Source organism: Lucilia cuprina, chromosome 3 (assembly GCF_022045245.1).
Source record: "Lucilia cuprina isolate Lc7/37 chromosome 3, ASM2204524v1, whole genome shotgun sequence".
NCBI lineage: Eukaryota > Metazoa > Arthropoda > Insecta > Diptera > Calliphoridae > Lucilia > Lucilia cuprina.
In genome coordinates, this window is record NC_060951.1 from 1,050,967 (window position 1) to 1,066,377 (window position 15,411).

General features: G+C 31.1%; 1 protein-coding gene across 7 annotated transcripts in view; it reads right to left on the reverse strand.

Annotated features, from left to right (window-relative positions):
- The window catches only part of LOC111691046 (optomotor-blind protein), a 98,874-nt gene that overhangs the window by 50,714 nt on the left and 32,749 nt on the right, over positions 1-15,411 (reverse strand). For 5 of the 7 annotated variants that reach the window (XM_046947668.1, XM_046947667.1, XM_046947672.1 and 2 more), the window contains 2 exons: positions 6,064-6,177; positions 5,267-5,429 (listed from right to left, as the gene is read on the reverse strand). In XM_046947668.1, the coding sequence (XP_046803624.1) occupies positions 5,267-5,429; positions 6,064-6,177 (277 nt within the window). The remainder of the gene's footprint in view (positions 1-5,266; positions 5,430-6,063; positions 6,178-15,411) is intronic. The other 2 variants (XM_046947673.1, XM_046947670.1) reach the window with 1 other exon arrangement.

Genomic DNA, 15,411 nt, shown 5'->3' on the forward strand with positions numbered 1-15,411 from the left:
GGGAAAAAATCTTTCCAAGAAAGAGCTAATCTATAGAAAATATTCTTTCCAAGGAAGATCTTCTTTCTATAGGAAGAGTCTTTCTAAGAAAGAGAATTTCTATAGGAAAAGCGTCTTCCTAAAAAAGAGCTTCTCTATAGGAAATAGTCTTTCTCTCTTATAGATCTCTCTTATAGGAAAAGAGAAATCTAGAGAAAGAGTCTACATAAGAATGATCTTTTCTATAAAAAATAGTTTTCCTAAGAAGAAGAAATTTTCTATAGAGAAAGTGTCTACCTAAGGAAGATATTTTCTATAAAAAAACAGTCTTCCTAAGAAGAAGAAATTTTCTATAGAGCAAGAGTCTATTTAAGGAAGAACTTTTCTATAAGAAAACAGTCTTTCTTTTCCTATAGAAAAGCTTCTTCTTAGAAATACTCTTTTCGAAGAACTTTTCTACAGAGAAAGAGTCTACCTAAGGAAGAGCTTTTCTAAAGGAAAATCGTCTTCCTTCTATAAGAAAACAGTCTTCCTAAAAATAAGCTTTTTATTTAAGGACAAGCTTTTCTATAGGAGGAGAATCTACCGAAGGAAGATTTTTTATAAAAGCAAAGAGTCCTCATAAGGTAGACTTTTTTCTAAAAGAAAATATTCTTCCCAAGGAAGATATTTTCTATATTAAAAGAGTCTTTCTACGGAAAGAGTCTTCCTAAGGAAGAGAATTTCTTAAGCAAAAGAATTTTCTGAGAAAGAGCTTTTCTATAGGAAAAGAGTCATTCTAGAGAAAAGAATTTCTATAGTAACAAAATCTTCCAAAAAAAAAGATTTCTTTAGGAAAATATTTTTCTTAAAAAAAACATATTTTCTATAGGAAAGTAGACTTCCTAAGAAAGAGCTTTTCTATAGGAAAATAATCATACTACGGAAGAGCTTTTCGTTAAGAATATAGTCTTCCTAAGTAAGCGTTTTTCTATAGGATAAAAGACTAAAAGAAAGAAGTTTTTCTATAAGAAACGAGTCTTCATTTAAAAATCTCTAGTAAAGCTTTTTTGGGTCTCTTTTAGCTTTAAAAATAAAACTAACTTTAAGCTATCAATTTCGACGTTGTCCTGCAGGTAGTACATGCTTGGTGTTATTACATTATTTGTACCTTAAATTTAACTTAATATCCTGGCTAATTTTGCTATTCATACAACTAATTTATTATCACTTAAGGACTTTTTCAAGAATGGCAAGAACAAGAAAGAAAAAAAGAAATTAAAATAGTTTTCACATAGAAAACTTTAGTTAAATTTGGTAACCAAGGGACACTGGAATTCAACTTTTTGGATACAAAAAAGGAATCTAACAAAAATTTCAGCATTTTTTATTATTCTAACACATAAAAGTAAAACGTGTGTGTTAAGGGACTTGAAAAATAAGAAAGAATGAAAGAAATTTAGTATTGACTTAATTGATGCTCAATAACTGATGACGACTGACTACACAACATAATAATCACAAGGATGGATGGGTCTGCTATAAAGCAGACCAATTCAGGCATTAATGTTTTAGAGATACACCCGCACATATGTATGCACACACATACGTGCGTACGTACATACATACATAAGTAATTTGTGGCAATGTCCTCATATGGGATGCTTGTTCAAAAACAATTGAATTAGAAAATCAAAGAAAATTTGGCCAATTTAGTTAGTTAGTTAGATAATGTTGTTGTTGCTGTTGCTGTTTTGTTTGCCTCTTTGGTAGTTGTCTGCGTAACAAAAACATCTAACCTTTCCGAAACACTCAAACATAATTTGAAGAGAGCCTGTAGAAAATTCATGCTTGATTTATTCTAATTTAAGGTCACATTAAGAAAAGATATACACAATTTTGAAGATGAATTAATCTAAAGAACAAAAAAAAAGCTAACAGCCTCGGGACAACAACCACTGCAGCAGCAGCATTTTGAACCACAAAAAAATTTAACATACAAAAGGTCCTTGGCGATCATCTGCTGTGTGTATGGAAATATGTTTTGTAGGTATGTTTTGAATTGAATTGAATTGTTGAATTAAAACTCAACCCCTATTTAACGATCGAACTACAAACAGACCGACTTGCCACAAAATGTTGAATACTACATACGTCTTTTTATAAATTTGCTTGAGCCTTACACAAAAAGCAAATAAGGGGGATTTTTTCCATATTTTTTTTTTATTGTTGTAAATAAAAGGGTGCGAATGTTGCTCTTCCTTCAAATCAATATGGCCGACATTATCATTATTTAAGTATTCACGCAATACAAATATAGAAGTGTAAAAGTGTAAGTAAAAACACATACCATAAAACATTTACATTGATACATACATACATTTGGTGCAACTATAATTGTAGGGGTAGTACGTATGAAACTAAAGTCATGGTAGTTTTAGATAACAGTTTGAAAAGCATTGCTAGATTTTTTTATAAACCCACTGGTCTAATACCCCCCTTATACTTATACATATTTTAATATTTAAGTGCGTTTCAATGTTTTCATTTTGAAAACTCTTTGGATGAAAAAAAACGTTAGAAAAAAATAACTTTAAAGTATAATTATAAAATTATTACACATGTGGGAATTGCAGGGTGCTGAACAGCTCGGCATATAGTTAGATATTGGGTTATGTTTTGACACGCACTCACTTTCTAGAGTTTAACAGTTCAACAGTTCATTGAGCAGTGCCACAACATAACACACACACATACATATAACAAACGTCCTCTTTTTATAATTTTAAATATAGAAAAACTTTTGGAAGCATGAGTTGGAGAAGGAGTAAAAAGAGTAGAAGGAGGAGGAGGTGGTTATTTGAAGTCATTTAATTGAACCACACTAATAACAATTCTTATGACACTTTTTCTCCTTAGTTTTTATAGTTTTATCGTTTTTTTTTTGTTCTGTTTCTGTTTTTCATTCAGTTGTGGTTGTTATTTTTATAATGGTGTTTGAGAAGGTGACAGGTGTTGGTATACATTCCTTAGATGTCAGAATATATACATACAAATGTTTTGAAAAGGATATACTTATTATGTTTATATACGTGTTTAAAAGAAAACAAAAGGATATAATTTGATTTTAACATATGCAGAATGACAGAATGTTGAGTTTTTCTAAAAAAAAAAAAAAAACTAAATAAAATATTTATTCGGGATGTAAAACCTAGACACAAATGTTGTGGTTTGAATAAAAACTAGAACCGCAAAACAATGATTAAGAAACACATAAGGAATTTATTTATTTGGAACTTAAACATAGGAAACAACAATAAAGAAGGTCTTAAAGCACAAGAGCAAAACTGGTCGGTTAAACCAAAAACTTTAGAATGAACAAACAAGAACAAACTGGATACAGCTTAAGTCAAGTTAAACAGAGTTTAAGTTAACTATGTGATTGTATAACTAACGAGTAAGTTTGTGGGATTATTAAATAGGCTCTAGATTAGTTAAACTAAGTTTAAACTAATTAAAACTAAAAAAAAATTATACAAAACTAATGTTTAATGCAGTTAAAAGAAGTTTAAGGTAAACTGAGTTTAAACAAATTAATAATAAACATAATCAATATAATTTCTTAAATTATTAGAAATTGTTTCAACATTAAAGTAAAATAAACAAATTAAACTTGAGTTATGTAATGTGTAGTTAAACAAAGTTTAAGTAAACTATTCTAAAGGCAAGAAATCAAAGAAATAAATTGGAAAATTATAGCCTGTGCTCAAAAAAGAAACCTAGTTTAAATCTGTTAAAAGATCTTTCATATACAAGATATAAATTAAACTACTCTCATAAATATTTGACATAAAACTCAACCCTTGTCTGTTCTGTATCATAAAACGCGTAACGTATTTTATTATTTAAAAATAACAAAAAAAAAAAAAAACACAAAAAACTATTGAACACAACTCATGCTCACTCGCTTAACTCTAGTATTTAAAAAAAAAAAAAAAAACGAAACCTCAAGATGGGATAGAACACACACCACGACGTATTAATCGACTTTGAATTTTATTGATCTTTTGTCGGTATTTTATCGGCTCTTCTTTTATATTGTCGCTTATTGGGTCTTTACGAGCTTATTGTAGCACTAGCCCCATTACATGCACACGCGACGGGCGGCCAAAATACGCAAACACAGAGACTAAAAAAGAAAAGAAAAACTTTTATTTTGGACTTCAGTAGTCGGTTGCATCAACATAAGCAAATTGTTGCGCTGCTTAGACTAAGAAGAGTTTTCTCTACACTACTTGCTTCATAAACAAAATAAATTTAATGAAGACCATCATCTGACACCAGCACAGATACGGAAAAAGAACCAGAAGAAGGAGTTAAAGACCATCAACGCTTTAGCAAAGTCAGTAGTAGTGGACAACGTAACTGAAGTAAGTAAAAATTGAATGGGTTTGTTGGAATAAAAACAAAAAAAAACAATTTTTGCATATCGTAAGCGTATAAACACCATATTCATTTGTATGTTCATTCATTTATTCTTATTCATTTGTCTTAAAAAGATTCACAGGGCAAATCTTTAAGACCAACAAACGACCGACCATCGTCATCAACATCTACCGGCGTCTGCGGTAAATTCAAAGTGTAATTTCTTTTTTATCCCAACGACTGATTGAATAAAACATGAAATGATGCCGCCGCCCTGTATAGCAACAACACAACGCAACAACAACAACTATGTGTGTTTTCTCTAAGCTAGAACTTTTTTTTTGTTAAAAACTTGACTAGACTAGAGCAAAACGAAAGAAGATCGATATTAATTCTACCATTTTATCACCGATTTGTTTTGAATATAAACATACATCACATTTACATTTGCAAAAAAAAATATATATATATATAGAACTTGTTTGGAGGTTTGTATAAATATGTTTAGAAAGGTTGATTTTTTTTTGCCACAAAATGGCGTTCTAGTTAATGTTTAAGAAAAAAAAACACCAATAAAGTTTTAAACAAATTTTGAAATATTTAAAGGGGAATAGATATTGAAGTTATGCCGCCTTTATAAGTTAAACTTTTGTTAAGGTACTTTTCATTTTAGTACTTTTTTCTGACCCTTATATATGTGTTTAAAGGTGTGTTATATAAATTTCAACAAATAAACCATTTAAGCTTAATTGTTGTTGGTTTTTTTTGTTCTTGATTTAAAATAATATATAGAAAATGTTGTTATACTTAAGTTAAGATAAAGATCGAGAGTTTAAACCCCGAGTTTAACTAAACTTGTTTTTGGTAAACAAAGAAAACGTACAGTACTTACAAATCCATGTTTATCACTAATGTTATTGGTCAGCTTAAGCTTATGGAATGAAACAACCTTTTGCATCCATTGTTCACCGGTTGTAGGTGAATCCGGATGGATATACATTCTTTTGGGCATTTCTGGATCGGCTTTGCCGGCAATCATCCAGCGACTGTAGAAACAAAAAACAAGGAAAAATTAACAAAATTTTATTACAAAATATAAAACATTTTTTTTTAATTTAAATTTTTTTTGTTAAACTTTAGTTAAACTAAGTTTAGCTCAAGGTTTAGCTTTAAGTTGAATTCGGTTGAAGGCAAATTTCACAAAAATCAAGTTAATTATACTTTATTTAATTAAAATTGAGTTTAATTTAACTAGATTTAACATTAATGCTAAACTTTAGTTAATAAAAGTTAAGCTGAAAGTGTAACTATAAGTTTAACTTGTCTTAGGTGAAGGATTAACTAAAAATTAAAACCCCAAAGGTGTTTTTGAGTACTTAATTAGTTTGCTCAACCGAGGACTTTGGAAACAGAATTAATTTATTTTTAAGATTAACTAATCAGATCATTAACTGGCATTTGAAAGCCAACTTAAAAACCCACCCTTAGTCTAATTATAACAAAACAAAAAATAACAAAATTTCACTTGTATTTCACAATAAGTTAAACTAAGTTTTAATATAAACTCAATCAAAATCTTTAAACTACAATAAAACTGTTTTAAACCTACTGAACTTAAACTAAGTTTAAAACTAAACTTGTGACAACTTCGACTACAACTTAGTTTTAAAATCTACTTACCTATTATGAAACTTATAACGATAATCATCGGCAGCCACAATATCCAAAAGAAGTATATATTTCGCCTTGGCATCCAGACCCGATACCCGAAATTTCATTTGGGGAAACATTTGTCTGTAAAAATAGAACAAATTTAAAAAAAAAATTACAATATAATTTAAAAAAGCTTTAAAAAAAGAAATTAACATTTTTATAAATAAATTAACAACAATCGATGATAATGTTGCTGATGTTTAAGTATTATATAGAAGAAGAAAAAGTACAATTATCATTATCAAAACTTTATCATAATCACATTCGTGAGCTCAAGAGCAGCAAGTTGGCTAAGGTGGCGCCAAGGAAAAAGCACGAAAAATTTAAATTTGTTTCTATATATTGTTAAAGTAGCCACACAAGGTAGTAAATTGATATTGGTTTTTAGCCAAAAAAAAAGTACAACAACATACACATTGGGGAATTACTGCAGCAACACCATTACTACCACACACTACTTTTACACGGCCACACTAAAACTATAGAAAGACACCAACACGTTGCAACAGAGGAAGGAAGGAAGGATGGTTGCTTGGTTGTTTAGAGGAGCCAGTTTATATGGCTACAAAAACCACCCATTATTATCAACTAATGCTGTGGCTTCATTTGTCCAATTTGTGTGAAATTGTTGTGGCAGCAACCACAGTTAGTTAAGTTAAAACAAACATTTTTATTTGGTCACAGAACGTGTTGAAAGTCTACAGCAGATTGCCAAAGGCATAAGACACAGTCATACCTAACAGTCAACAAAACAAACAAGCAAACAAACCAGCCAAGTAGTAAATGACCAACTCACGGTTTAAGCTGGACTCACTACTCATCATCTCAACAGCCACTGAGCTAAACAGCCAACAATATTTTTTTTATTATATTTTTATATGCTGTGATACTCCTCTGCACAGTTAAAGTATCTTACAAATATGAAAATTATAACTTTGAGCAGCAATCACTCAATCTTTTTTAGACCAGGTAATTTTGTTAGCACACAGCTCAACAGCAGCGGCAGCAGCAGTAAAACCAACAACAAATTTCTAAAATACAACTTTTATTTTAAGTTTGAGACTCATGAATCAAATTTAACGAATGTCTCGTTCATGAGCAAACAGATCATCATCGTCAACAACATGTTTATAATATTGTTGTTGTTGTTGCCGCCGTCTTGGACAACGTCCTCATCACCCATATTATTAACGGCAAACAGGCAGTATTTTGTTAACTAAACTAAATACCAAAAGGAACCAACAACGAGAAAGACAGACGGACGGACATAAAAACGTCTAAACTCGTCGCGACAGACGTCAACGAAAAACCAACAAAACATGCCCACTAAACTGTTCAATCTTTTTTTGTTTCCAATTCCTACCTTCATTATTCGTTTTCTTATGATTCTATCAAAAATGTTGCTGTTGTACGTTAAGCCTAAAGGAAAGTTGTCAGCGCCTTAGTAAAATATTTTCCCCCCTTTGCTTTAGCTGCTCATAAAGTTTCTTGAAGCTTGTATTGTTTTTTTCTGGTTTAGTTCTCAACAATTAACGAGTGAGTGGAAAGCTGTTGCGTTCAACGCATTTACTACTTTAAATCCTTAAACATACATTTCTGTCTCTTCCAACGTCCGTCAGTCCACCGTTCCGTATCCCTGTTTGCTGCAACAAATTTTTGTTGGTTTCTGCAGTTCATGCTGTTGTTGTTTGCCTATGGCTCATTTTCAATAACTCGTTAACCATTATTGAAAACTTGGCGCCAGTTGGCAAAACTCACACTAAACCTCTTCCTGCCAAACATACAGCTCTTGAAAGGGGCCAAATACACAAACAACACAAAAACGACCCACCACACGCGTTTTTTCCTTGTTGCTTAAGAATCATCACAACTCTCCAATTCATTCCTGTGCTTTTTGTAAAACTTTTTCTTTTTTTCTTTAAATTTTTTTTTGTTGCTGCTGCAACACAACCAAAATGTTTTGTGCCCTGTTTATAGGATTTTGTTGTAAAAAAGCCAAAATTCGTTGTTGCTTCACCTTGTTTAAAACAAAACGCACCAACATACATAACGCTCTTTAAAATATTTATGTATTGTTTCGCGCACATGCATCAATCTAAGATCTCGGTAAGCGCGCCTCTATGCCCCTTTGATGCAGGCAGCAATTGATAACATTGCTTTATACTAATTTTTGCTCGTTTCTGTTGTGTGTTGCGGCGGCAGAGTTTTGCTGTTGTAGGGGGACAGCAAAAAAAAAAGTACAAGAACAAAACCAACAACGAGATACAGATTATTATTTTTCGTTTGTTTTATGAAATTCCCTTAAGTTGATTCCTTGTGATTATTTTGTGCTCTCTGTGTGTCTGTGTTTATGTTTGTAATGCACCCAATAACACACAACAAGCAAGTTGAGAAATCGAACAGCAAGAAAAACACGATCACAACAACATATCTATTGGGTGGAAAGAAAAGTTATTGTTGTGCTGATACATCGTGATTATTTTTGATGGAAGCAAGTTAAAAGGAGCTTTTAAGCGTTTTGTGCACAAAAACCTGTTATAGAATTGCGCTGATCGAATGATCTGAGGATCAATTTTAGAACACTGCAACTTATAGTTTCTATTTCGATCGAGCAATAACAATTCGATTCCTAACTCTCTTGAGATCAAATTTCCTCATCAAACAATCTCGAGGATCACTTTTGGAATTCTATCACTTTTAGTTCCATCTCTGATTTCAACTTTAATCTTGAAAATCAAACAATTTTGGTTGATCTTGTTAGAACGCTATGAGCACTATGACATATATTAATCAATCAAATTTCTTTGACTGATCTCTTGATGACAATTAGATATTTATCGGGAATAAACCGATCCCCTTTCGATGGGAGTTTTCTAAATTAACTCTACGATAAGCGATATTTAATCAAAGATTGTATCAAAGTGTTTTAGAAAAAATGAAGTTCGTCTATACTTTCCTAATAATGTTCTTGCTACTTTCAATTTCTTTTGACTGATCACCTGGAAAATAACTCTAACACCCACCCAATATTTATATATATTTTTTTTTTTTGGGAATTTTTTTTTGGTTCAAATTTACCCACATCCGTAAATACGTAACAACATACAACATGCATACTTAGTTGCTGGTTCAAATTGAAGATGTTTGTTTGTTAAACGTCTGTCTGTCCGTTTATTCGTCCGTCCGTCCGTCCGTCCATCTATCCGTCTGCTGAAGCCTACAAACACATGTGTTGCTCTCTCTCACCAAGATATTTAGGAATGATGATGGCTTGTTACCGTCGTGTTGATAAGCTTGTTTGGATATTTTGCACACTTTTGTTCTTGTTATTGTAGTTATAGCTGTTGTTATTTCGTTAAATTCAGTTCAGTTTTAATGTCTGTTCTTGCACAACGTTTTTTTTTTTGTTTCGTTTTCCTAAGTATATTTGTTTTAAAACTCCAACATACACAGTAAAAGAAGAAAAAAAATCAAGAAAGATGTTGATAAACATTTTTGGTGATTTTTGTTGTTGTTGTTGGTTTTGTTGTGTTATTGTTTTGTTAATACCAAAGGCTTACATTTTGGGGAATTATAAGGCCAAATATGACATCATGGGTCAATTGTTGGCATTTCTAAGACAAGCGTTTCAAAATTGTTCTTGTTTGTTAAAGCGCGGTTTGTTTGTTTGTTTGTTTGCTTTCTACCAGGTATTTATTCCTCTCTTCCTATTGGAATTGTCAACTTTAAACGTAGGGCAAAAAATAAAAAATACAACAAAATTGTTAATGTCAGCCCTGTTTGATTAGTCAATAACTCGTTGAAATGAGTAAATTTAAAAAAAATATAACAAAATGTTGAGAGAAAAAGTCGTAGTCATGTTAAATTCCTTTTTAACTTTTTTTCTTTATTTAACACAAATGTTTGAGTTTGTGTTAACTTTGTTGTTGTTAGCTTGCTTGGCATTCATCATTCAACAGTCTTAATAATTTTATTTAATATTCTTTTTTTTTGCAAAAAAATTATGATTTTTTTTTGAAATTTAAGTCACGTTTTCCAGCGTCCTGTCGCACAGATTCTTATTTAATAGTTATTGTATTCCAAGCATATATTATTAAATGTGGTGGTAGTCATTTCCAGACGCTTGTAAAAGTGATTAAATATTTCTTGATTTTCGTTATTTTTTTCATAATTTTTCCATTTTGTTTTTGCAACTAGTTAAGTTATTAAAGCAAAGGACCACCAACCATTTTTTAAACCAGAGGACTAATTTATTAAGGCTGGTCTTGAAGGAAGTAATGTGACAAGTGTGTGTGTGTGTTTTTTTTTCTATTTTTTTTTCAGCTGTCAGCAGCAAGTTTTTAAAAATATTAATATTACTTGCAAATCTAGTAAAGGGTGTTATGAAAAGACAGACTGGGTTTAAGAGAAAAAGTAAACAACAGGAGTTAAGGCTTAAACAGTTCACCAAAGAGGTTTCTTTCCAAGATCTTTGAAAGTACATGATGAAACAAGTTTGACAATAATAAATAAAATGAGAGAGACTTAAATAAACACTTATTGATCCCAAAGTTCAAACAACTTGATCCAAGATCGATCGTTAATGAAGAATGTTCTCATTGATCTTTCTAATAGTTAAACTGTGATGATCACTTCTTTTCTCATTCTGAGAATTGATCGCACAAATAAACTGCAGATAAAGCTTCTCATTAATTTTATAATGATAATACCGCAGCTGAAATGTAAGATTCATTGCTTGCGATAAGCATCTTAGTTGCCAAAAGAGAAATGATCGAGAAGAGAGGACAACTTTCAAGCCAAGAACAAATCCTAACAGATCATTTCAAGGTTTATGATTTTTTACTTGAAATAACAATCTTGGTTGCCAAAGGACCTATGATCGAGAAGAGAAGATAACAAAACCAAACAACTCCTACAAAAACACCCTGTACCTTTCTCCCTACTACATAGCAATCGATCATTTATCTTTTTTTCTATATATAGAGATGTCTGTGCCAAAGTCACTAAATTTATTTATTTATTTCATTTTACTCTAAAATGGACACCTGCAACTCTTAAAAGTTGTTGTTGACGACACAATTGTTGGCATTAATCTTTAAAGACTTTGTCAACACGATCGTTCAAGATAACTTTTCAACATTTTCAAAATGCTTAAGGGGGGAAACTGTAGCAAAAAAAACAAATCAAATTGCAACAACCCCAAAGCAAAAAGATAAAAAACCAGCAATGAGGTCATATGCTCATCTGCATAAGGGGTTGTTTAAGAACAAAACAAATTTGAATATCCGGGAATAATTGCAGCTATTGAAGCTTTAAGCTTTCAGGTACTTGTTTTTCTTTTATTTTACAATAAAAATCCAATGAATTGACAATTTTATGCAAATTGTTAAGGAAATTTATTTGACAAATAATAAAATGTGTTTTACCTAAATGTCTGCTCAATTGTAAAAGAATAAATGGAAATTGATAATTTAATTGAAGAATGAAAAAAACAATGTTAAAGATGATAGGGATAAAACATTAAAGATTGAAGACAATTGATAAACAAAAAGAAACAGTTTAATAGTTATCGTACAGGTATCAAGATAATAATTGTAATTTTTGAAGCTCCAACAGCAGCTGCTTTAAAGAAGGAGTAGTCAACTATATATATGTTTAAAATGTTTATTTGTTTAAGGTTTTTCAAAATGATCATATACATACATACACACATAAGTATGTTTGTTGCTGCATAACCACGCTAATTACCAAAATAAACAAGGTAATTTAGGGGTTGGTATAGAGCGATAAAACTGCTATAAATAACTCACAAATTACTAGTGCTTTAAGAAAAAGAAACTGGCTTAAGAAAAGCAACAAAAAAACCCACTAACTAGAACACAATCTACTACACATTCAGGTGGGCAGCAAACAGCACTGGCGAGAAGGCCAAGACCAACACAAATAAAAACCCATAAATAATGAAATTATTTTCAAACCAAAATGATGGAAGTGATTGTGAAAATAAATGACCAAGCGCCACAAAGGATATGAAAACCTTATAAATATACTTTAGCATCATATTAATATAATTTTCGTCCACTAAACTAAAAACGTAAATACAAATGTTCTGTTTTTTTATTATTATTAAAGATGCCACAGCGTCTGACTGACAGCTGGAAACTCCCACAAAAAATATATATATAAAACAATCTATAAACAGAATCCACAGAAAACGAAATTATCTTCTTTTACTTTATGATTGTTGGTTTTTTTTAGTTTAAACTTCCATGTGTGTTGTTGTATGTCTTGTTATCTTAACTAGGCTTTTATCTTGCATCAAAATGTGCTGTTTCTTGGCCTCTGCCTCTGCGTTGTTCAATGTTGCTGGCTGTCAGTATTTTAACTACGTTATCAGCAAACAATTAAAACCCAGAAAACATACATAAAACAGTAGAGATACACAATCAAACACAGAGTTTTAGGCCTTTCAACAACACCAACACAACAACAACAACAACAGCAACAACTTCAAAAACAAACACAACAATTAATAAAGAACTTAAAAACAAGCCAACAAACTTACTGGCTGCTCTTTGTCAAATGAATCATTTTTGTTGGCGTTTGTAATGTCAACGATTACATTCAAAAAGATGTTTTCTTTCTTTTTTGTTTTTGGGTTTCTTCGATAATTGACACTATTGTGAATGAGCGCCCTTCTCTCTCTCCAAAAAAAAACACTACATTGTCATAAATCAGCATAACAGCTGTCACTATTGCTGTTGTCATTGAGAAATTTCGGTTTAGATAAGAAAGTACACACATCTACAATTACTAACAAATGTAACGATGCTGTAATTTCGAAATTTATGACCATTGACTTCTGTGTGTCATAGGAATATGTTGTCTAAGAGATGTCATTCAGTTGGAAAAAAATATATATATTTCTTAGATAAGTTTGAAACAAAAAGAAAACACTTGTTCTTGAGTGTGTGTTTGCGTCACTAAAGATGATTAATTTGTTTGTGTTTTAAACTCTAACTTCTGGGCTTTAAAATCAGATCATCTTTGGACTGAAGTACTTTTAACATTTAAGTTGTAGTTGGGTTAAGCAAATGTTGCTCTTAATGGTCAATGATCTTTTTAACAACTTGTTAAAGTAAATGTCTAGGAATCTTGAGCGATCGAGATTATTTGATTCGGATCATAGTGGGAATCAAACCTCAAAATTCAAGCAATACTTTAAATCGACTCTTGTTTGAATATTTCCGATTCTTTCCCTGATTGAACAAAGTAAGAGAGAAACACTTCTCTCTTATAACGATCGTAACATAAGAGATCTTTTCACAGATTATACAGATATTGATATTTTCGTTTCTTCTCGTGTTTTTACAATCGCCTGAGACGTGTACGATTTGTCTAATATTTTCGATTTCCGAGTCAAAAAGCTTTAATCGAATATAGTTGGAGAGAAAGAGAGAGAGAGAACACTTGTTTGAAAGCTAAGATTGAAAAGTCCATAAATAGAAGATCTAACGAGAGGGATGCTTTGACAATCGTCTCGAAACTCAGAAGATAATGCTAATGTTTCTGATTCTATTTCTGGATAAAACAGATTTCATCGAAAGAGAGTAATGTTATTCCAAAGATCAATATGCGGAAGATCTTTCCAAAAACCTCATATCTTGATATTTATAAATTTATTCTTGAGTTGATAATCCTTGCAAAAGGAGATTAAGATCATAACAAGAATCAAATCGACTTTCTAGGAATATAGATGAACAACTGTATTTCACACTTGGACGCTAGACAAGATTGAAAGTTCAATTTTAAAAGTTAATTTTCCATAAATGAAAGATCCAACGAGGTTAAGTAACGCTGAAGTTTAATTAGGAAAGTTAAATCAGATTCTTCAATTTCTCAATGTCATATGGAAAAGAAACAAGGATGTGCCAACGAATTATGGACACTATGAGGAAATGGAATAAAATTAGCAGAGGAAAAAAATTTCTATTTTTTTAAATAGAAATTTTAATTGCAGGACTATAAGGGATATATGTACACCAAAGCTTTGCAAAAGCTTTTAGAAATGAACTAGAAAACATCAAGGAAAGTTACCCAAATCCAACGAACATAGACTCCCAAGAATGAAAAACTCCCAAACAACTTTATCAAACTATTATAAGTTTAATGATTAAAAGCTAAATGTTAAGCAAAAAAAAGTTATTTAATTTAATACAAATATAATTAACAAGCAAGTGTTAAGTTCTTCACAAATGAGAGTTTTAAAAAATTGTTACAAGTTTCTATGTGTTTTTTCATCTATGTATCCTAATCCTGTATTCTTTTAGTTTTTTCAGCGTATATGTTTAAGACACTAAATAACTTATATACACAGACATTATATACACTCTATATATAGAAAAAGAGTTTTTTTTCTATTCTTCACTATATACTTAAGGGATTCTGTGAGTATTTTAAGTGCTAAATGCGCATGTCCACATTTAAGTCCTCTACTAATTTCTGAGTTAGTCCTTTGTTTGCATAACACACACACACACACACATGTTTAAACACTCTCCCCATTTGGGGATGTAGTTGAAATGTATTCAATATTATCTTTACAAATATTTACCAAGTGTGTCCAAGATGTCGATAGGGGATGTTAGGTTTACAAGTTCTTTGAATTTACTTAAAATATTTTGTATGTTTAGTGGACATTACATAAGTATTGTATTTACACTACGAAATCTGACCAACGCCAGAGTGTGACATTTCTTGACCATATATATATGACAAAAAAGAAACATTCATATTTTTTTTTCTTTTTTTTTTTGCTAAACTTTGCTTTGGCGATATCTGCCATCTTAATATGTTAAATCATAAATCCTTAAAATACAAAACAAAACCACATGATGATATCCTCTGAACAAATCTCATTTTTATAGTATTTAGTAGTGTTGCCCAATTCAAGTGTCGTTTGCTTTGAATTTGTAAATTTGCTTTTGCAAAACTTATTGGACATATTGGTTTAAGACAGACAGACAGACAGTAAGTGGAATTTAATAATATTTGTTGTTTTGTTTGTCGTACGCAGCTTAAATAGCCCACACACATATTAATGTTTATGCGAACGCCTTTAACGGCGTGTTCTCTCACCAAGTCTCGACATAATCTTGTTCAAGACCTGCCGATAAATCTGCCTCATGCTGTCACACACAGCAAAACAAAAAAAAAATCATATATGTGCAACAGGAAAAAAATATTGCTGGTTATTGCAACAAAATAAACTCACAAAAATTATGTATGAATAAACGAGATAAACCCAGTTTAAAT